Source organism: Penicillium cinerascens, assembly GCF_028974065.1.
Source record: "Penicillium cinerascens strain IBT 15544 chromosome Unknown contig_1_segment0_segment0, whole genome shotgun sequence".
In the NCBI taxonomy this organism is placed as follows: domain Eukaryota; kingdom Fungi; phylum Ascomycota; class Eurotiomycetes; order Eurotiales; family Aspergillaceae; genus Penicillium; species Penicillium cinerascens.
This window is the reverse complement of record NW_026695287.1, coordinates 3,684,061-3,705,623: the sequence shown is the minus strand read 5'-3', so window position 1 is coordinate 3,705,623 and position 21,563 is coordinate 3,684,061. Positions and strand designations below refer to the sequence as shown.

Here is a 21,563-nt window from a genome sequence, read left to right as displayed (position 1 = left end):
CTGTAAGCGCACACACGCCCCATTGGTACCGGGAACGGGCCATGGGAACTCCTCACACGAGCTCCGAGCTCCAGAGACTGTCTCGACTCTCGAATATTTACCCTTATTGGGCTATCTATAGCTCTCGTTCCTGCAAAGCTCGCTATGTCGTCGACATTGGTATTACCATGGAGGTGCTGAAAAAGCCAACCTTTCCGGTGTAGAGAATGCCAAAGGTAGCGACAAGAAGTCTTTCCTCGACGACATCGACCTTCTCCGAAGGTCCTCAGTGACGGCAAGCTCCTCCGCACCAGGCGCTCGAGGCTGAGAGCACCGAGGACCTGATCGACGTGAATCTCCTGGCAACGACTGCGGCTACGGCGGCAACTGCTATGTCGGCGGTGGCATAGAGTAAATAAAGATGGGTACGTTCTGACTCCCCGTCCTTGAAATTCAGCAAAACTAACAACGACTAAAAGGATAACTCCTGGATGTTGACCCACTTTTTATCTAATAAAAGGACTGGCATCCAGGAGATTAAAGTGGGATGATTGATGGTCTTTTAAATTAAACCGTTCGAACTATAATTTTCAGGATTTGGACCATGAGCTATAGCGTAGATCCGCCGTTAGATTGAGACTACGGGGGCGGGATCGATGGAAATCAATCGATAGCGTGTGTCTTAGACTAGTCCGTCAATAGTCGGCCATGATTGACAAAAGAGGCCCACGCCTATCAGGTATAGCAGTATAGCACGATACCTGAGTGTACTGTATCTATGTAATTATTGGCACAAGGTTCATACAGGCAGGCCATTCGCAATGGATCAGGAAGGATTCGACCTCGCTTGCACGTCAATTGACCACACAATCACGAGGCAATTTAATAAATTGCTGCCTCTGCCCCACGACTCAAAAACCGAGCCATCTCTGTGTGGTTTAGGCGACCGTTACGTCCCACCGACCATGTGGCCGGGCTACATGAAACTAACCATCTACGCTTAGGCTAAAACTGTAACTAAAGGAAGAGAAATTGCTAGAGATATGGTAAAATCCAGATCCGTGCTAGAAATGGAAACTCCTTGCCGATGTTGGAATTGTTGGATTACCACCAGCCGCGCGAACCCAGTCGCTCTGTTTACGTTTACAATTTCCGAGCCCCGGTGAATCCGTGCTGGGGGCCACAACGCGTCTGCCTCGGGATCCGAGGGGCCCTGCGCGCATGCATTTGCAGGTACTCCGTACAGTTGCATCTGCTTCGCCTCGGGGAGACAATAATCCCGGTACCTGCATGAAGCGCAGGAGTCGCGGCCCATGTGATATTTGCGTCTAGCCTCACTGGCTCGGGTATACAGTGTCCAGGATGTTGAACCCAGACCCGGTGGCTGAACGAGTCAGATCCAGGAGCCGAACAGCCCAATCATTGCCCCGTGCGAGGTTCTCCGAGCATACCAAGACCCAATCAATACTATTTCGGGGCAATTGGTGGTAGGAGCGTTGTTCCCACCCGCGTTCGCCCATGACGACGGGGGTGGAGGAGAAGGACATTTACGGACCTTCTCAAAAGGTTAGGTCCAGAACCCGATCGTCGTTCGAGGGAGCCTCTTCACTGGGTGTCGAACAGTGGAGCCCAATTGCTGGGACGTTACCGAGTGTTCTAGACGAGGGGGATCGTCAGGAGTTTACTCTGTGAACTCGGTGCTCCGTACGGAGTTCTTACACTCCGTTTCCAAACGTACAGTGTACGGAGGGTACTTACTGTACTTGATGCGCGTCAAGAGTCAACACGTTTTACGCTTGACACCGAGACGCTCGTCTTTCGGGTCTCCCTTGTTTCAACGGATCAACCGTTGGTCCCACTTAGTCCCCCCTCGCGCACACGAGGGACGGCTGAATATGGCGATGTTCGGCAGGTATCCATAGGGCTTGGGCAGTCTTGGGTTTGGGCACGCCCTAGAACTCCGAAGTGGGGATGTCTATCTTACGGTGATACATTTGGGTGGTTTCGAGTGTGTTCTTAGTAAGCCCCTGCCCCGTCTCTCTCCCGGCAAGCATCGAAATCTTCCAATTCGGTCTGAGACATGCACCTCGCAATTGTTCTCCCCGTTCGGTGAGTTCCGGGGGAATCGAACCTGCAAGAGCAGGGGGACAGTTCACGGTGGAAAGTTCACGCAAGGAACGGGAGAGCAGGCCGCACGGCAGCCTCCGATCTCCAGATAAGAGCTTGGATCGCGTTCGCTTGAACTGCCGTGGCCAGATTAGGAGATGGAACACAGATCCTCCCCCCCACCGGGAACATGCGATCGAAGCCCTACTCTCTCACACTTCCTACCGTTCTCTAAGTTTAGTCCTACCAGTACGGGGCGCGTTCGTTTCATAGATTTCACGTCAGAAACCGTTGGCGGCGGAGCCTGCGCTAGTGGCGCCGGGGAACATGGGCCAGACGAATGGTCGAGGGCATAGTATAGTGGTGTTGGATCTGTGCATATTTCACATTCCTATACCCCGACCTCGGTTTCCATGGATCTGTGGAAACGTAGCGTTAAACTGTAAAGACGAGGTACTGCGGCGGTATTGCACGCCGATACTTACTGAACCGGGTTAAGCGGAACCCCACGCTCAAACACGTTCAGAAGGCAAAACCCCTGGTGCAGGGTGCATCGCCCTAGCCTCGTGCTGGGAATTGGCTTCGTTCCGTATCTTTGGAACTGTACCGAGTACAGTGTACCAAGGCACGGGATGGGGCACGGGATGGGCCTGGTCGTGGTACCTGGCCGGGCACTTAGGGACATGTAGCTTACGCTATCTTGATATAAGAGCTGGAATGAGATCTAGATAAGACTACGGGCTGTCAAATAAATAAGCTTGGTTGACAGATGACGGGGAAAAGGCGAATTGCCAGTGGCACCTCGCGGCAGCGTGCGTCTTCGTGCAACGGCCGGGGCCCCTCGAACCATCATCATCGTGCGGCACCCCTGAACTCGGCTCCACCCGCGTATCGCGTCTGGTATCGTACCGCTCGTTTTAGTTATAGGTCGCTTGCTCCCCCATTGTCTGGTCTGGGACTTCTCTAACCGTCGCCACGGTTTATGCTCACCGTCCTATCATGAAACAGGCGCTGTCGGGGCTCCATCTTCGCACATAAATTGGGGGTTGTCCTTTATCATGTATACCCAGTCAACTTTCTCGCCTCGCATGACGGGTCAGTGGGAGGAGGACGGGCACAGCGACCCGCCGTCCACCCGTTCCTCGAATGATCCTCCAGAGCATATGTCTCATATTCGCTCGCGGTCAACCGCTCATACCGATAGCCCCAAGCGGATGTCCGTATTTAGCGGCCGCACTCGCAGTAACACGACGACCTCCACCTCGTCCCGCCGTTCACCAGGCTCCTCCATGACCTCCGTTGATAGCTCCGTCCCGTCTCAGGACGAGCGGACCACTTCCGCTCTGGGCATGCGCCCGGAGAAGGATCGTTCACGTTCATTTCTCGCTCGTGGAAGCCGGATCCTTCGCCGTCAGGGCAGCAAGGTCAACATCGTCGCCACGCTGGACGAGGAAGACGAAATGGATCGCGAGGCTCAGCAGCAACCTCGAATGGATAAACCCGACATGTTCGGCCGTCGTGCCCGGCGCATTGACACCCGTAAGTCGTTGGCAATTGATATACCTTCCCCAATTGAGTTCGGGAGTTGAATTGACTCATCATATGCAGATGAACGCCTGAAGAGCCTCATCTCCGATCCCTTCGACTTTCACCATCTTACCCATACCAGCCCTTCCCAATTCCAATACCTGGACCGGACCCGTGAGAACGATCTCGTCACCGAATTCTCCGTCATTCGGGCGTCTCAACGGCCCGAGGCGGCCCTCAAGGGCATTCGGGCCGACGACATCCACTTCCGCAATTTCTCCGCTGAAGATTTGGCCACGTATGGCACGGCCACGACCGTTGATGAGCCTGCTCCTCAGAGTCCGCCGCGTTCGCCATCAGCGTTGGGTTCGACCAGTCCGTCGGGTCACGTTCGAAGAGATTCTCGCACTTTCGAAAACTTCTCTCGGCCGGTTTCGAGATATCCTCGATCATGTCCTACCACGCCTCCGCCTCCAAGCGTCCCGGAGAGTGAATCTGAAACGGATGAACCTGCGCCCCGTGCAATTGATGAGATTTTGGGCCTTTCGTCACCTCAGACGTACCCGGAGTTCATTGAATCGGCTCCCTCCACGCAGCTTCGATTCAGCCCAGAGCCGAATGATACATATACGCGTACATATTCCGTGAGCAGCCACTATGATCTGGAAGACGTGCCAGAAGAGGAAGAAGCTACGCGGCTCTGGGAAAACAGCCCGGATGCAAGCATTGGCTGTGCCCATTCCCGATCCACCTCCCAGGTGAGTCCTGGTATGGTTGAACCTCGCTCGTGCAGTGTGGCTCCCAAGGTACCGCTGTCGATCTTCGTGGCCGAGGAGCTGTCGAGAAAGTTCTCCGAGGCTCTAGGCTCGCCGACTCTTCCTCAAAACCTTCCCAATTCATCCCCTAATGCCCATGACACCATCACTCCACCGGGCATGTCGGCCGTCCACCAACCTTCGTATGAGGATGAACTATACGGTTCGTGGGACGCGGATATCGACTACTGCTACGAGCATGCAGCCGAATCCACCTCCAACTTTGACTGGTCGCGCACCTCTCTGGAGGAGGCACAGCAACCTCAGATCGGAGTGGCCTGTAGTGATGAGCCCTCCGGGCTCGGAGCTCCCAAAGCTCGCCATCTGCAGCCGAGTCCCCTGAGCACCTCCACGCTTCCCACGCCGGATCTGGACCGCAGCCCGGCACGTTCAGCAGCCTTGCGCTCGGCTGTCACCCCGTCAACCACGGAATACGAGCGGGATTTCATGACCGGACGCGCAGGCGACTACTTCCAACCCGTCAGTTCCTCGATCCTGCCGTCCGTCCTGTCCAAGCAGATTAACCAGGAAACGCTGTACGAGGACTACTTGACAACTGATGCGGAATCAGATCGGCACTTTCCTTTTCACCAGGGCATGATTGCCTCGGAGAACAACCCTGTCTCTCCGCGGAGCAGCTTCTCGCCCATCAGCAAGTGCAACTCCCAAGAGAGCTTAATGCTCTCCCGTGCAGCTTCCATCGTCCGCAAGCACCGCTCCTCCGTATCTACTACCAGTGTACCGGAGCTTATCCATAGCCTGTCAAGCAGCCGTGAGCTGATGCCCACCGATAGGCTGACTGCCGGCGAGACTCTCAGCCGCCCCCCTTCTTCTCATCACCACCGCCAAACCAAGAGTCTGGAGACGCATCTGCTACTTCAGGCGGGTAGCAATGCCAACATCTCCGCCTCGGACCTCACTCTCCCCACTTCTCTGGCCCATGACCGCGCCAAATTCATCTCCGACGTGGATGTCCACACCGTCAAGGTCGACCAAGTCCTCCCCGCGGTTCCCCTCAAGAACCCGAACCGTATCAAGACCCGAAAGTCTTCCTACTCTCTGTTCCCCACCGCTCATTGAGCCTCCTTTCTGCTCTATTCGGGAGCAAAAAACCTGTTTGCATATCTCTGCTGTTTCTCTCGCTCCTCCCGGATAGAGACATCACACGAGTCCACGACCTGTTTCCTATATCTGTTCAGCCTTGTTATATGTTTGTTATACGTTTCCATCGTCTCATCTCGATGCATTTCTCAGCGATGTTTCTGGTTTGGTGTCTGGAGGGCCATGGGACAAAAGCACTTGGAAAAGAGGGTTTGGAAGGGATGGATTGGGACATTCGCTAGCTGTTTCTTTTTGTGACCATAGACACCATTGGTGGATACCGTGGTATTGAATCTGACTGAGCGATAAGTCAAGACCCCTGAGCATTAGTAGTGTAGAGATCTGGTATCGTACTTTGTTTGGGTACAGTATATAAAACCGATTGAGCGAGGTGGAGTGCATTGTTGGCCGGTCATCTGACCGCTAAGTCGCTATCTTATCTCAGCTGTCACCTTCAACCCACCGAATCTCTTACTTCGCAACCTTCGAGCAACCATGGCGTCCCCTCCGTCCCAAGCGCTAGCCAAGCGATCGGAGGGTGGGCTCATGCTTCCTCCTCCCGCTCCAAAAAGAATCAAGCGGCCTGCCACCGTCCTCGACGAAGACGTCTACACCTCCGCCCTCTCCCACATCATCGCCCGCGACTTCTTCCCGGGCCTTCTAGAGACCCAGGCCAAGCAGGAGTACCTCGATGCCCTGGAATCGAAGGATAAAGAATGGATTACAAGCTCCAAGAAGAGGCTGGCCAGCGTCATGCGCACCCCGACGCCTGGCTCGAATGCGCGCCGAAAGACAGATTCTGGGTCTGTCACTGGCACGCCGCAGCATTTGCCCGGTCTAGCAGATGAGACTCCCCGTGGCTGGGGAGGGGACACGCCTATGTCGGTTGCTTCAACTGCCACTGAAAGAAAGGATCAGGAGATTCCTGATGTCTCGAATATGGGCTTGCTTGCCTTTCAGGCGAAGTACACCAGTGAGGATAACGAGTCCTTTAACAAGGTTCTGGATAAGCAGAATGCGAAGAAGAGAGAGAAGTACGCTTGGCTCTGGAATCAGAATAAGGTCCCCTCTGCGCGGCAAATCGCCCATCACCAGCGTGAAATAAAGCGTATAACTGCTCAGGGTGGCAACCCGGAGACTGCCCTGATCAAAAAAGACGACTCGGCGCCAGTGATCAAGACAGACCTTAATGCACGACCTGCCAGGCCGGATAGCTGGAACTTTCGCCCGGACAACACACTCATGTTTCTCCCGTCCTCGGTCGAGGATGAGCATGAAACGCTCCACCAAAAGGCAGAGGCATCCTCTCGCGCAGGTCCAAAGCGGACATTGTACCAGAACACACGGCTCCTAGACGTCGATGCCGCAGCCGCCGCCGACGCAACAAAGAGCGTCCCACAATCACCGTCTCTCTCGGCAATCCAGGACGCAATCGCCGGCCGTCCACGGCTCAGCGAATCCGAGGCGGCATCCGCAGTACCAGGCGGCGAAACACCCCGCGTAAATGGCTACGCGTTTGTCGACGAAGACGAACCCGAACCCGAACCTGTATCCTCAGATTCTCTCGAAGCCGACTGGCGCCTCCTCGGATCCAGCGATTCCACCCCAAATCCCTTCCAAATTGGCGAAACCCGCAAACGTGAAGCACTACACCATCGCATGGTCGATCGTGTCGCGCGGAATAAACGCGCTGAAAAGGCCGCCCGCACTACCAAAACACCCATCTCGACTCCGCGCTTCGCCAGTAGTCCGCGCATCGACTTCGGCCTGCGTTCCACTCCGACTGCCCCGGGCTCGGGTTCTGGCTCGAAAATGCTGACTCCTGCTGCGCAGAAACTGTTGAGTCAGGTTGGGAGTACGCCAAGGGCTTCAGGGTCAAAGTCGAAGTCGGGATTAGGGAATATGTGGACTCCCACACCGCGACGGAAGTGATTTTTCATGCATTATGACTACGATACCATGGGAGGTGTTTTTTTTTGTTACTTTTATATGACGGGTAGATGTATAGATATCAATTAACGGTGCAATGGCTGTCATTGCAGTCCGTAATATAGCATTCCGAGACTTTCTTCATTTTCATAGCCCAAGCCTGTGCCTAGCTAAGAGTAAACGTCCTCACATTCTAATGACCACCCTGCCCGTATGCTTAGCAGCATAAAGATCATCAAAAGCAGCCTGCGAGTCCTCGAAAGAGAAAACCGTCTCATCCAAAAGAGGCTTCAATCCAACCTTCTTTTCCGTCAAAAAGTCACACAGGTTCTGCTGATCCACCTTTGATCCAACAGCAATACCCCTACACAGTCATCTACGTTAATACCTACCCCAAGAAAGAGATAATGGACATACCTGATCGTAGCACTCTTGATCAAAACCGGCAAAATCGTATCCGGATACCGATCAACATCAAACCCACCCAAAAACCCAACCACAGAAACGGTTCCTCGCCGAGCCAGCGAAGCCAGACTCCGAGCCATAGTGGTAACACCTACACTCTCGACCACGACATCGACCCCCCGGCCATTCGTGAGGCGGTGGACCTCTTCCTCCCACTGCGGATGGGTTCGGTAGTTGATTGTATCGATGGATCCAGGTTTGCCCGCAGACAACGCAAGGTCTAGTTTCTGGTCCGAGGAGGATGTGATGATGGGGCGGATGTCGGCTGCCAGGCAGATGAGGAGTCCGAACATGCTTACGCCGCCGGTTCCTGGTGTCGTCAGCTTTGGGTTAAAAAGATTGGTGAGGGAAAGCGTGTAAGTTACCTTGAAGTAGGGCTGTGCCTTTGGATCGGGGCATATCTAGCGCTGTCCATGCGGTTGTTCCGGCACATGTTATACACGCCGCCTGGATATCGAGTATCCCATATCAGCAATCTGACCGAGTCTGATATAAAGATAACGCCGGGAACGTGAATCACACCTCTTCCCAGGACGGATGTTTCGGCAGTTGCAGCAAGGCATCCTGCTCAAAAACCGCATACTCTCTCAGCACCCCGTCAACATCACCGCCCAGCATTCGCTTGGTGTCTTCCGTGCCGTTCATGTTGTCCAGATCGAAAATAGGCACAACGTGATCCCCGATCTTGAAATCGTGCACTTCGCTGTCGATCTCAACTACCTCAGGCGGCGCAGTCTGATGCCGGGATCCCACGCTCGATTACCTCCATCGGGTACTTGCCGTCCATCATTGCGACGTCTCTGTAGTTGAGGGAGACGGCATGGATGCGGATTAAGACTTCCGTCGGCTTTAGGGGCGGGGTTTGTTCTGTTGTTTGTTCGAGGGTTTTGGGGGTGCCGGTGCTGCGTCGGAATGATTTGTAGGTTGGAATTTTGGTGATCAAGATCCAATGGTGGATGAATGATTCCATGGAGATGTCCTTGGTATTTTTATAGCCTGTTGGATGAATCTACATTATTAATGAGGCTGTATGGCTGATAAATTTACGGTGGGATAAGATGCTCAATCATGATCGCGTAGATTACAGATCTGGTTCCCCACTTGAACGATGCGCCGGTATCCCACAATATATCCAAATGGGCACCTCCCAGGACATTTAACTTATATTCAAATCAATATAGCGCCATCTAATTCTCAACCCATGCGCTGTCAGAGTAAGGTTTCCCAAGTATGAGTCCGGGGTTGCCCTCGGGACGAACAGGAACGGCACCCGAGATCCTAACCGGCCCGAACTCGGGCCACCTTCAACGGTTCACTCCTCGACATTTCCATTCTATACTCGAATTACTCAACCGTGAAATATACACAGCAGGTAAGTACATACCAAACAGATTTCAAACGTATCGCTCATCTAGTAATACAGGTATAGCACCTTGCCTGGCTCTGGTATCAGATCGTGTCTCATGCATAATCAAGTGGACCAACATCTGCAATCTGCAACATGAGCATTGACTCAGACGCCGGCCCGCAAGGCTCAGATTCAACGGCTGCATCTTGCAATGCTCCTTGCACGAGCACTGCTACCCCAGACCCGGATTCCGCTGCTTCGAATGCATCAGAATCTGCGGACCGGGCCCAACAGACTCAATCAGGTTCTGGATCTCTCCTTACATCGTTGTTGTCGCCCTTCAGCTCGATATTGCATATTTTACCGGAGAATAAACCCGGGGAGGTATCAACATCCGAAAAGAAAGATGCAGCTCAAAGTCAAGATTCATCAATCCCACAAACAAATCCATCCGACACCCCAAAGGATCCAGAACCGGAGTCAACTCCAGAACCGTATTATACTCCGAAAACAACACCAACCTTCAAGCGCCTTGCAAAACTCCGTCTGAGCGGAACGAGAGAGAAACAACTCATTCGCGCAGCTGCCCGTGCCCATAACGATCCCCCGCCTCCACCGGGTCTGGGCGTATGCTGTGGTAGCTCGTGTGATCCCTGCGTGAATGAACTCTGGAGACAGGAGAGGGATACTTGGAGGGAGAGATGGGGGGATCATGCCGTTGAGGATAAGAAGGATTCGGAGTTGGAGTGGTGATTTATTATACCTTATCCAGTGTCTGGAACCTGGGTATTTGGAGTGTCTACTCCTACGATGAACGGACGAGAACATAAAAGATCATTGCTATGAACATGTACAGTATACACAGTCTATCAAAGTCTACCACAATGCCCACCAAACTCCCCACATCCCAAACAACATGTAAACACTCCCCCAGACGCCCATCCGAGCACCGATATTCAAGTAATAAGCAGCCCCGAGATAGCTACACGTAATATCTCCATCCGGATCCCGATATCCATAAGATGCATTCAGCCACTGTCCCCTCGGACAACCGAAACCAAGCGACGTCGGACAATTCTGAACGAGGCTGTGACAGACATCCAGACACGGAAGAATCTCCTTGTACGGGCCAGGTTGGATTTTTGTGTCGATGAGGGCGTTCCGTGAAACGTTCGTGATCACGGATTGTCGGTATGGGCTATCTTCTGGAAGGGAAGACCCGTTGATAAAGTCTTGTCCGGCGTTACGCACCATTAGGTAGGTCGCGTTGCTGCTGAAGTCTGCGCAGCGGGGGATGCTGACGCTGCAGAGCCATTGCTTGTAAGCGTTTGCGCAGTCGGAGCAGCCGACTGTGAGCGAGAACATGGATTCTTGGCTGGCGTTGCATTGGATTTGTTGAAGGGAGTAGCTGAAGTTTGTATAGTAGGATCGAGCGTTGTTGTCGTAGATGTCGCGAAGTTCGGGGATGCTGATTTTTGGATTCGAAGGGACTGCGTAGGCTACTTCTGAGCAGAAGCTGAGGTTGAATAGTACGGCGCAGTTGTCGTCTGGGTGGTTGATGGTTAGTTGATGTATGTGATCGCACCGGGGATGTACAAACCGGCTTTGGTGGTGAAATTCATCGGCTGCCACACTTTTCCTCCGCCGCCAACGACGCCGTTCCCGGATAGTGTCGAGTTGCCCACCATCGCGAGGATCCCGTCGTACGTGGAACTCTGGTTGAGGCCGGTGATGTAGAACTGCTCCTTGGGCTTGTTTCCAAGTCCTCGGCTGGTCATACCCACCTCCACCGAGTTGCTAATTCGTCCCACCTGCGACAGCTCGTCCAATGCACAGAATGACTGCTCCAGACCGGCAAGCGCCGTGCCGTTGATGTTGTGCGCGAACATGGTGTATGGGGGCGTAATATTCATCCACTGCTGATAGTTGGTCGAGTTGGGATCTGAAAGCGTCAGGTTGTTCGTCACCAAAAGCGCAGCAGAGTTGTCAGCGTCGACAAAGTAGAGGAAGGGTTCATCGTAGTCAACTTCATGGAAGAAAGCGTCAATGGAGGCTGCGATTTGGTATTTGTAGGAACCCGAGTAGGCCGTTGAGTTTGGCGCCGACACCCCAATGAAGACATCGCCAACTGCACCGAATTCAACACTAGCATAGCCCCCTGCTGCGGTGATCATGGTCTGTAAAGTGTCATCTTTCCCCGGCCCAGGCTCCTGCAGCTTCTCTGACGTCGAGACATAAACCTCCAACTGAGGGAACGAGCCTGCATCAGCAGTATTGTTCGAGATGGGTTTACTGCACGTCGTCAACGACAGATAAACTGTGGTCGAGCGATTCCCCGAATCTCGTCTCCGCAGCTCGTGCTCGATCTCCTTCGAATCGTCCAGACCCCGCGAATTCAAAAATGCAGGAAGTCCCTTGCCCGCAGCGGCCTTTTGGCCATTCACCACCTCCGAGGTGATATACCACCACTGCGTGTCCCCGGCCTCAATGGTCTTCTCCTGGAAGTTATTGTTGGCCAAAGACGTGCCCATCTTGGGGTATCGTCGCACCAAGTCCAGCCCGTTGGACTCCCCATTCTCATCTAGGCTATCCCGGAGCTCGAGCCCATTGAACGAGTCCAGCGCAAACGGCAGCCCCGCTCCGTCGCTAACGACCGGCCCGCCGACGTTTACGTTCTCGGCTCCGAGGCCATGGGGCAAGACGCCCTCCGCATGGGCAGTGGGTATACTAGCGAGGATGAGGGGGAAGGCGGTAATGACTGTTGCAGTCAGGTAGCACTGCAGAGTTGTGGAGAGTAATCGCATGGAAAGTCGATTGGAGCCGAATTGTGGAACTGCGCATGGAGGGAAGTTTCGGGAGGCGCGCAACCGACGAAAAGTCAGGATGAAGGACAAGCGGCGGAATCACACACCAGCTGGAGACCTTTTCCTAAAGGGCGTAATACCTTCAGCGGCATGTAGTCGGGCCGACGAGTTGTTTGGGAGAAGAGGCGGTGCTATCGCGGAAATCATCCTTATCGATTGTTGCTGCCTTGGTGCCTTCCTCCGCTTGACGCGTGTCTCGATTTTCTACACAGTATTTTCTTAGTTGCTTTCCTATGCTACATTGAAAGCGGAAGATTGGTCTGAATTCGTCTGTATTTTCAGAATAAAGAATAAAACTATTTAAACTATACCAAAGATACCTGATAACTGTACTTGGACTGGCAGAACGCTCACAGAGCCGCCGTCAACTCGAAATGAATATATCAACACATGGCTGGTGAGAATGATCACGGATAAACAATAAACTGGAAGAAGACAAAGAACGACAGAGAGGATTAAACCAGCTTCTGCCAGCGAGCAAGGGCCATGCTAACAACGACGATAGCGCCCATCACGCCGATGATGCCAAAGAACCACGTAAGTCCAGCGGTGTCTTTTCCAGGAACATTGACGTTCATGCCGAAGAGACCGCAGATCAAGTTCATAGGAACCAGGATCGTAGCAATCAAAGTGACCTTGCTCAGCACCTTGTTGACGTGGTTGCCCAACGCAATGTTGGTCACGTTCAGCTGAGCTAGATAATTGGTGTGCGAACGGCTCAGCATCTTCTCGAAGTGTGCCAGGTTGGACATCATGGTCACGACGTGATCCTGAATATCACCCAGGTAAAGACCGATGTCACCACGCGGAGTCATCGCGTACTGTTCATTGCAGCGCTTGGAAAATCCGCGAATGACGTCCGCCTTGCCGCCAAGAAGGCGCATCAAACTCATGACTTTCTTGCGCAGACCACCAATCCGAGGGAGGAACGACTCAAAGTCATCGACTCGTGCGATAAAGACGTGGTCTTCGATCGCCTCGGACTCAAGCTCCACATCGCGAATCACAGGACCGAAGCTATCGACGATGTCATCACTGGTAAGGTTGTTAGTATACTGGCTGGGGAGACGAGTAAAACTGAAACTTACATCATAGCATAACAGATCCAGTCACTGCTGAGAGAGACATAGTCGCGCAGCTTACCAATACGCTTACGCACATTGGAAGCATGAGGGTTGTCCACGAAGGAAAAGGTCAGGACACCGTCGCGGAAGACGACCATGTAGAAGTTCACCGGCTCCATGAACTCCTCGCTGGTCTTGTCCATCTGGAAGAAGGTACGGAAACAGACAAAGTAGTACTGCTTGAACAATTCAACCTTCTCGCGGGCTTCCTGGGTCTGAATATCCTCCTGCGTCAGAGGGTGAATGTTGAAGGCGCGAGAGATGGCACCCAGCTCATCATCAGTGGGGTTGACTACATCGAGCCACCACACACCTCCCTCGGGACCAAGCTGGAACAGATCCCGGAAGGTGTCACCCGGGAGCACCAGATCTCCCAGGTCAGAAGCGTGCACCGTGGTTTGAGATTCGGAAGAGAAGAATCCAAAGCGAGTGGGCTCGTTAGTGTTCTGAAGCGTCTCCACCAACTCCTTCTCATCCATCACCTTGCCGACGTTGTCGGCTTCATCGAATACATCGGACGAGTCAGATGTATCAGTCGAGTCGGACTTTTTGAACTCGTCCACATCGGAGCCCTTCAGGCCGGGTCGAAGATCATAAAAGACCCGAGGCCTCTTGCTCTGGGAACTCAGGCTGTGCTTGCGGCGGTTGCCTGCCGTAGCAGTCCTGAATTTCTGGTTTAGAGCGACGAATTCCTCCAGCTCCTCGTAGTCAATGACGGGGATTCGACCGGGCTCTTCGTAAGTGTGGATGCATGTGTCTTCGGGCGCGATGACAGAGGCATCACCGAGCTGGGGGCGAATGGCGCTAGCATTGCTGAATGTCGGACGTCGACACTGGGTGCCGCCTGAGACCGTGCGCTGCAGCATGGCCTCCAAATCAGGAGGCGCATGGCTGTCCAGCGTATTGGCCCGCTCACGGCGACGCGGATCGGCGAAAGCCTCGACGGAGTTGGGCGGGGAAGACGAGCGAGCAGACACGGACGAGGCTCGGTCGGCATTGGCGAGGTCCTGGTGGCCACAACTGATGCGACGCGGGGTGTGGAAGTTGGCGGTAGGATCAACTGAGAAGCGGCGACCCACCATGTTCACATCGTCGTCATCAATGATCGCCTGTTCAAAGTCTCGAAAGACCGGAGCGGCCTCCCTGAGAGCGTCCTGTGCCTGGAGCAAGTCAGGGCGTTCCTGCATTTCTCCACCAAACCCCTGCGGGGCGGTGTCATGTCGGTTCAAAGGCTCCTCCTTCGGGGCCTCAATGCGGGGCATGTTCATATAGTGACGGTGATCATCCAACTCAGGGACCGGTGTGCTGTACCTAGTCAGGCACAGCTCCTTCTCGGAGCGCGGCGACTCGGACATTTTGTCTCTTAAAATCTGTTTATGACGCCAGATTGGCTAATTTTTGCTTTGAGGAATTCGTATTGGTCTTATAGTTGCACTTGGCAGCACGACAACCGCAGACGCAAGTCGGTAAGAGGGCGGTTTATTGGTGACGGCCCTCCATCCATGAGCCAGACCCTTCGCGAGGGCCTGACGTTTACCGACACACGTCTGGCTGCCAAAGTTGGAGGTGGGAGTAAGACAAGTTAGGGGGGTCTGGTGTCGCCCCCGCAGAAGACCCGGAACTTAGGGCCCGCAAGAGGGTTGAAGAGAGAAGACTGGGTGTAGCGAAGGCCCGCCAACTTGAATAAATGAGACGACGGGGAGCTCGGCTGCTCCAGAGCTGCTGTTTGGGACGCGAAGGTCGCGAACGAAGGGAAGAGGTCGAGTTGGGAAGCTGCGCAGATTCTTCAACCTCTGTCGAACTGCGGGGTTCTCAATGGACCGGCGTAAAAAAGATTGCTTCTCACAAAAAAAAAAAGGTAGCGAGAAGGCTTCCGAAGCAGATGTTAGATCACGAACGAGAAAAAAAAAAATCTCGTAGGGTTAGAAGAATGGAAAAAGGCGGGAACCGTCAGAACGAGGTTGTGGCAAAGAACCAAAGGACGCTAAGATGCTTGCGGTTCCACTTTTACTGTAAGTGGACACAGTCACAAAGTAGAAAATAGAAAAATCTAGCCCGTTCACCTTTAGAAGGTGAATTCGATACTGATAAAAGAAAAGGAAAAAAGAAAAGGTCACCTGAAGGATATGAAGTCGCTATTATACCTAATTGACCGTGAAAATTTTCATCGGCGGGTCAAGTTGCAGATGGCGCATCTCGGCCCAGCGTTTAACCTCTTTCGTCCATACTTTTTTGAGCCTTCGTAACGCCGTGAGGCATTTATTACCGAATCCCTATCGGCACATCCTTGTCTACTTTGCGTAGGGTCCCGGGTTATAGGTCCCGGGGCCGCCGATGTCTCTTTTACTCTCCGGCGGCCATGGCGTCCCATGAATCATTCCCCTATTCGAACTAGTTCAGACGATGGGGAATAAGGTATCACTCTGGAGGACCTTAAGGACCTTCCTAAAGTGCTTAATTCATGCGTAGGCATTCAATCAGTACCCAAGCTAAAGTGCTTAGGCGAGTTTCAGTATGGGTCAGCCCATGAAGCATTAGGGCTAGCTAGTGCCCCCAATGACACCGGTGACAGGCAAAGTCTAAAATACCCAGGTGACCTGCATGTGCAGCACACAAGAGATCTCTGGTTCAATCGTACTAAACCATAAGGGCCCAATCATTAAGAGTGAGCTGATCAGCTCCACTTGATTCCCCGACGTCGGACCGGGGGAATTTTTTGGTGCGCCAAGAGTTTCCGCATTCGATCGAGTCATAATTCGACCTGCGATTGAAAAGTGACGGAGTAACTTAAACTTAACCTATAGGTCATCTTCCAAGGTTTGGACTTCAGATTCAAAGATGACCTCCTTCGTCATCCGAACCCCTTGCTCCTCGGCCAACATTGGCCCCGGTTTCGATGTGATCGGCCTCGCGTTGTCCCTCCATCTCGAACTCCACGTCACGGTCGACTCCAAACCCTCGTCCGACCTGCCCTTGAACTGCGCCATTACCTATGAAGACCAAAGCAAGAGCACCGAGCAGATCTCCCTCGACCCCGAGGTCAACCTGATCACCCGTGTAGCCCTGTACCTTCTGCGATGCCACGATCAGCGCGCGTTCCCCGTCGAGACCAAAGTACACATCATCAACCCCATCCCGCTGGGTCGGGGCTTGGGATCGTCGGGCACTGCAGTCGTAGCCGGTGTTATGCTCGGCAATGAAGTCGGCAAGCTGGGTTTGAGCAAGGAGCGTCTGCTCGACTATTGCTTGATGATTGGTGAGAGAGTGTCCCGCGTGGTCCTGCAACAGAAGACGATCATGCATCGGTACTGGTACACCTTGACTAACTTTCGTAGAGCGACATCCCGATAACGTGGCCGCCTCGCTTTTCGGAGGCTTTGTGGGTACCTACCTCAACGAGCTGAAGCCCGAAGACGTTGCGCGGAAAGAAATCCCGCTCAGTGAAGTCCTGCCCGCACCGGCTGGAGGCATTGATACTGGGTTCACCCCCCCGGAGCCCCCTCTCGGAATCGGTCACTACAGAAAGTTTAACTGGGCCCCCGAGATCAAGGCCATCGCCATCATCCCGGACTTTGTCGTGCCCACCGCCAATGCCCGCAATGTGCTCCCGGAGAACTACTCCAGGGCGGATGTCGTATGTGACCCTCCAGACTCATGAACTTGAAACAATGCTGATATCCCACCAGGTTTTCAACCTCCAACGCGCGGCCTTGCTCCCCGCGGCATTGGGAACTTCCCCGCCGGACCCTGATATGATCTTCCTGGCCATGCAGGACAAGGTGCACCAACCATACCGCAAGACGCTGATCCCCGGTCTGACCGAGATTCTCCAATTCATGACTCCGGCCACTCAGCCAGGCCTGCTTGGTATCTGTCTCTCCGGTGCAGGTCCCACCATCCTGGCCCTGGCCACCGATCGATTCACCGAGATCGCAGACCGCATCATCGCACAGTTCGCCACCAATAATATCACCTGCCAGTGGAAGCTGCTGGAGCCCGCTCATGCTGGTACCACCGTGAGCCCCAACTAATTCCGGGACCAACGATTCCAACTGCGTCATTTGGGGCGATCGTCCCTTTTAACCCATGACGCGCGCGAGAGACCATAAGCGCACCAAATCCTTCGAGCCTTGGAAGCACGACGCTAGAGCGAGCGAAGAGCCCTTGCTGAAGAAGGTCCTTTTTTTTTGGAAAGATTTCCACGCGCTGACATCATGTGCCATGTGTTGACGCACGCTTCCTCGGATTCACCGCTGGTTTACCAGTCCGCGGTGCAGGCTGCACGCAACCTGATACACGGGTTGCTTTTGCCTTGACTCTGCACAACGGCTGGACAGAAGACCTATCACAAGTTTTGCTGTACTCCATATGTACGAGTGGACCCTACACAAGTACAAGCAAATATAGAGATAGACATAGATGAATCATGAACATATACGCCACATACATGAGTCTACTTTGACTTTTATAATACTCGGTGTTGATTGAGTTCTCGGCAATTCAGCATTCAGATATTTATAAACACAAAATGATCTGAGTGGAGAGAGTATGAAACCTCGTTGAGGTGTAGACTAAAAGACTCCAGGCGGAGGCGGTGGGCAAATGACAACATTGCGATAAGCGGCTCGCGGCTCCCCAGGACCTTCGATTCGCGACGTGATCATCATTACCATCTCAGCCGTTCCCTTTTTTACACAATGGACGAGCTACTTGCACCTCTCCGGGATATTTTCGAGGGCCAGATTGTACGTCTCCGCCCGTTGTCGTTTCACCAACCACCCTGGATGCGGCCACAGCTAACTCCTCCCAGGACTTCCACGGTCAGCGCCTTGCAGATATCTTGAGCACAGTCTTGTTGATTATCTCCGGTGTAAGTCATGACAAACACTGTATACCCTGCCGCTTGCTCACACATCCTTAGGCCGTCAGTTTCATCGTCGGATACATCTACAAGGACATCCACCTCACGCTATGGATCGGTCTCGCCGGCACGCTATTCACTGGACTCGCCGTTATTCCACCCTGGCCCATTTATAACCAGAACCCGGAGAGATGGATGGGCTCTGCGGGCGGGAAGGCAATCACACCCAAAGTACTCGTGGACGGGGTCAAGGTGGCTTGAATGAGATCTAGGATTTCAAATATACTGGTTCAATCTACAATAGCGCGATTTACTAGGACGGGAATCGAAAAAATCTATCGGCCTTTGATGATTTCATGGCAAATGAGGACCCTGAACGCCAGAAAACAAAACAAATCATGTCCTTCACGCATCCCCGAGTAATCGTAGCCATTGCGCATGGGCGAGTGGCAGCAACCGGACTTCCGGCACACACATTCTCTCTCCGGTAATTTCTTTTCGACTCGAACGTTCATTGACGCTTTACCGACCGTACTTCTGGAACTCCCAGTCTCGGTTGTCGAGCGGGCAGACCTGGCGAGTCTTCAACCATCGCGAGATGCAGTGGAAGTGGAATGCGTGCTGGAGTAGTGATATCCATTAGACCAGTTGTCGAATAGTAGGCTGTTAACTCACGTTGCAAATACCCCAAGCGACGGTGCACTCCTCCGTCGTTGATGAGCCTTGGTTGGCTTGACACTCGATGCCTGTCGGCGGGTTAGTATCGCGGGTGCAGATGGCGCTACGATAGACATTTCACATACACAAGTCCATGATGTGGTTTCGGCAAATGGCACAGTTGTCGACAACGATATCCCATGCCCAAAGGGCTACGGCGTTCCACTGGAGAAAGATCAGCTTCACGGTTCAAAGTGGCTCCCAAGGTAGTTCTGTACCTTTTTGACCTCAAACTTCTTCTTGCCGTCGCCGGAATCCTTAACAACAGCTTTGCCCTTGGACGAAGCGCCCGCAGTGGAATCCTTCATCTCCACGTCCGCCATGGTGTTGTGTAGTCGAGGTTAAGGTTGAGGATGGGTGGTGGTAGGGTGGGTGGTCGAAGGTAAGTCCGGAGGACCTCGGGAGAAGCAGCCGCAGGCGGGTGTCACCTTGACACCTTGGGGTAATCGAAGAGAGGGAATGACGGTAGACGTAGATAGTGAAGAAAGAGCCTCACCAAACAGCTTCCTTAGGTTCAACCCCACTGAACGTGAACTGTGGCGGAGAGTCTTAGTCATTGGGTCCCCGCCTAACCTTCCGTCACTTGCCTTTGACTCCTTCACTTCCCACCTTCTACCATCTTAGACATGATTTCCGCTCGCCATCTGTTCTCACTTTGACTTTCTCACGTCCCTTAGAAAGGCGTTTCTTTTCTGCACTTTCTTTACCTTCCTTTTCCCTGCCCGGCGTCACAATATCTAATATCGACAGCTGCTGAGCAGTGACTGGACTGGCCTCCGCTATCTTTACCTTCGACTTTCAGCGTCTGCCCTTTTCCCTTTCAACTTCGCACAGGCTGCCTATTTTTTCAAGCCACCCGTCGCCATGTCGACTCAGTTCCCTCATCCTCCCACTCCTAAGGGTGCCCGCAACAACCGTCGTCCTCAGAAGAAGAACACAACTCCTCAAGTACAGAAGACTGCCCTGCTCAGTACACCCCCATCCTCTCCCCCAAGAAACATGAGTCCCGCTGGAGCTGCTACCGACTCCTCGAATAATGTCCAATCCAAGAAGAAGCCTCCGCGCTCGGGCAAGAAACCGAGCCAGAGCCAAGGCAATCGCGCATCACCTGCGCCGAATGGACATGCCCGCACCTCTTCCCAGCCCAGTAACGGCACCCCTATGAAGGACAATGCAGCATATGCGGGCCCAACCTTCCACGCATCGCCTGCGCCATCGGCTCTGCCGATTCCCAGCTTCTTCTCCAAATCCTTCCCTGAGTCGGACCTTGCGCCCACTCTCGAGACGGATAGCGAGGATGCGGAAACGGAACAGGATCTGGAGACCACTCCCTCTAAACCGCGAGCACGACCACCCCCTACCCAACTCACTCAACCCACGACAAATGGGTCCGAACCCAGCCCTCTCGACTTCCTTTTCAAGGCAGCTGTGCAGGCGAGAAACTCAAACGCCACGCGAAGCCCGGAGTCTGCCGCCCGGATGCACTCCCCGCAGACCGATTCGAAAGCGCTCCCTCCAAAGCCTCAAACTGCTCCTGGTGACGTCTTCGCATTCGAGATGGGTTCTCCCAACGAACCGCGAGCGCATATTGGCCCTGCTTTCGCGCCGTCTTACCAGGATCGCATGGATGCTCTCCGATCGTCCAGTTTGCCCTCTCACTCCCCGAATGCGATGGACGACCATCGCCGAGCGAAGAACGAAGAGCTGAAGCATATGCTGCTCAACCCGCGTCCTCAGAAACCGCCTTCGTCAATGTCTCCGGCTACGACTCCGAATCAGCATGGTCCGTATGCGCCTCGCCCGAATATCAACTCCAATGTCCCTCACTATGCGACTCCCACGCGCACACACTCGGGTCCTTCAGTGCCACTCTCCCACGGCTTCCCGGGCCAACAACAGCCGGTGCCCAGCAGCGCTGGCCGCCCTCCGGTTTCATACCCATACGCCAACGGCCCGCAGCAATTCCGCAACACCAACTCTCCCCTGAGACGCGAGGTCCCCACCAACACGCACCCTTCTGCTCGATCCTCGCCATCTCCCTACGGATATTACATGCCTAATGCACCCATGCAGCAGCCAGACTTTGCTTCTCCCCAGCCTCAATACGCAAACGCGGCGTTCAACATGCCCACGAATTCTCCGTCGCCTTCCAGGTCCCTGGAGACCAAGCAGATGGAGGATGATCTTCGCCGCATCTTGAATATCAACGCAGCTCCGACGAGCTCGGCCTCGGCTATCCCGCCGGGCGGATATCAAAGTTCCTTTGCTGCTTAAATCTTTGCCTCTTCACAGCTTCCGGATGATGATCTGTATGATCTTTTTTCCTATTTCCACTTGACTTGTGTTTCTTTCTTGTTTTATGTATTCGGTTCATAGGGACATCCTGGACTGGTCCAAGGTTATTTCCCACGGTGGGTTTTGGTCTCCATTTCTCGTCAGGGTGCTTGGTGTGGTGGTGTTTTCTGCGATACTCGGTTCATGCTTCTCGGTACAGTTGAGGTTCCTTTCGGGGTCTCCTTTTGCATCGTTCGGAGTCGGGATCTTTCCAAGTACTTGTGCCTGGTTGGTTTTCAGGAGATTTCAGCCGAGGATGGCTCATGATATGCATTCGCTCTCTGCTTTTTCATGTTTCGTGTTTCGTGTTTCGTTTTTCATTCCTTTCGTTCCGTTTGTCTCTTGCGAGAGACCGTCGCTCTTTCTACTGGATTTCTTTTTGTGTACATGGTG

The 21,563-nt window shown here is 53.6% G+C and overlaps 10 protein-coding genes across 10 annotated transcripts; 6 read left to right on the top strand and 4 right to left on the bottom strand.

The window, feature by feature from the left end:
- Positions 1-3,143: 3,143 nt before the first annotated feature.
- Positions 3,144-5,507, top strand: N7498_002929 (uncharacterized protein; the record flags this gene model as incomplete). Its single annotated transcript, XM_058449991.1, has 2 exons — positions 3,144-3,624; positions 3,694-5,507. The coding sequence occupies 2 exons, from the start codon at positions 3,144-3,146 to the stop codon at positions 5,505-5,507; spliced, it is 2,295 nt and encodes a 764-aa protein (XP_058312335.1).
- Positions 5,508-6,023: 516 nt separating this feature from the next.
- Positions 6,024-7,460, top strand: N7498_002928 (splicing factor ESS-2 family protein; the record flags this gene model as incomplete). The annotated part of the gene is made up of 1 exon (XM_058449990.1): positions 6,024-7,460. The coding sequence occupies one exon, from the start codon at positions 6,024-6,026 to the stop codon at positions 7,458-7,460; it is 1,437 nt and encodes a 478-aa protein (XP_058312334.1).
- Positions 7,461-7,643: 183 nt separating this feature from the next.
- Positions 7,644-8,892, bottom strand: N7498_002927 (zinc-dependent alcohol dehydrogenase family protein; the record flags this gene model as incomplete). The annotated part of the gene is made up of 5 exons (XM_058449989.1): positions 7,644-7,821; positions 7,875-8,232; positions 8,288-8,369; positions 8,445-8,657; positions 8,686-8,892. The coding sequence occupies 5 exons, from the start codon at positions 8,890-8,892 to the stop codon at positions 7,644-7,646; spliced, it is 1,038 nt and encodes a 345-aa protein (XP_058312333.1).
- Positions 8,893-9,423: 531 nt separating this feature from the next.
- On the top strand, positions 9,424-10,023 carry N7498_002926 (uncharacterized protein; the record flags this gene model as incomplete). Its single annotated transcript, XM_058449988.1, has 1 exon — positions 9,424-10,023. The coding sequence occupies one exon, from the start codon at positions 9,424-9,426 to the stop codon at positions 10,021-10,023; it is 600 nt and encodes a 199-aa protein (XP_058312332.1).
- A 123-nt stretch (positions 10,024-10,146) lies between these two features.
- Positions 10,147-12,074, bottom strand: N7498_002925 (MID1 family protein; the record flags this gene model as incomplete). The annotated part of the gene is made up of 2 exons (XM_058449987.1): positions 10,147-10,817; positions 10,871-12,074. 2 exons carry the CDS (start codon positions 12,072-12,074, stop codon positions 10,147-10,149), a joined length of 1,875 nt encoding a protein of 624 aa, XP_058312331.1.
- A 515-nt stretch (positions 12,075-12,589) lies between these two features.
- Positions 12,590-14,613, bottom strand: N7498_002924 (magnesium transporter CorA family protein; the record flags this gene model as incomplete). Its single annotated transcript, XM_058449986.1, has 2 exons — positions 12,590-13,169; positions 13,223-14,613. 2 exons carry the CDS (start codon positions 14,611-14,613, stop codon positions 12,590-12,592), a joined length of 1,971 nt encoding a protein of 656 aa, XP_058312330.1.
- A 1,483-nt stretch (positions 14,614-16,096) lies between these two features.
- Positions 16,097-17,289, top strand: N7498_002923 (homoserine kinase; the record flags this gene model as incomplete). The annotated part of the gene is made up of 3 exons (XM_058449985.1): positions 16,097-16,514; positions 16,594-16,892; positions 16,945-17,289. 3 exons carry the CDS (start codon positions 16,097-16,099, stop codon positions 17,287-17,289), a joined length of 1,062 nt encoding a protein of 353 aa, XP_058312329.1.
- A 666-nt stretch (positions 17,290-17,955) lies between these two features.
- N7498_002922 (signal peptidase complex subunit 1) lies at positions 17,956-18,380 on the top strand (the record flags this gene model as incomplete). Its single annotated transcript, XM_058449984.1, has 3 exons — positions 17,956-18,003; positions 18,069-18,128; positions 18,180-18,380. The coding sequence occupies 3 exons, from the start codon at positions 17,956-17,958 to the stop codon at positions 18,378-18,380; spliced, it is 309 nt and encodes a 102-aa protein (XP_058312328.1).
- Positions 18,381-18,641: 261 nt separating this feature from the next.
- Positions 18,642-19,159, bottom strand: N7498_002921 (SCF ubiquitin ligase complex subunit HRT1; the record flags this gene model as incomplete). The annotated part of the gene is made up of 4 exons (XM_058449983.1): positions 18,642-18,740; positions 18,795-18,865; positions 18,923-19,001; positions 19,055-19,159. 4 exons carry the CDS (start codon positions 19,157-19,159, stop codon positions 18,642-18,644), a joined length of 354 nt encoding a protein of 117 aa, XP_058312327.1.
- Positions 19,160-19,700: 541 nt separating this feature from the next.
- Positions 19,701-21,110, top strand: N7498_002920 (uncharacterized protein; the record flags this gene model as incomplete). The annotated part of the gene is made up of 1 exon (XM_058449982.1): positions 19,701-21,110. The coding sequence occupies one exon, from the start codon at positions 19,701-19,703 to the stop codon at positions 21,108-21,110; it is 1,410 nt and encodes a 469-aa protein (XP_058312326.1).
- Positions 21,111-21,563: the final 453 nt, after the last annotated feature.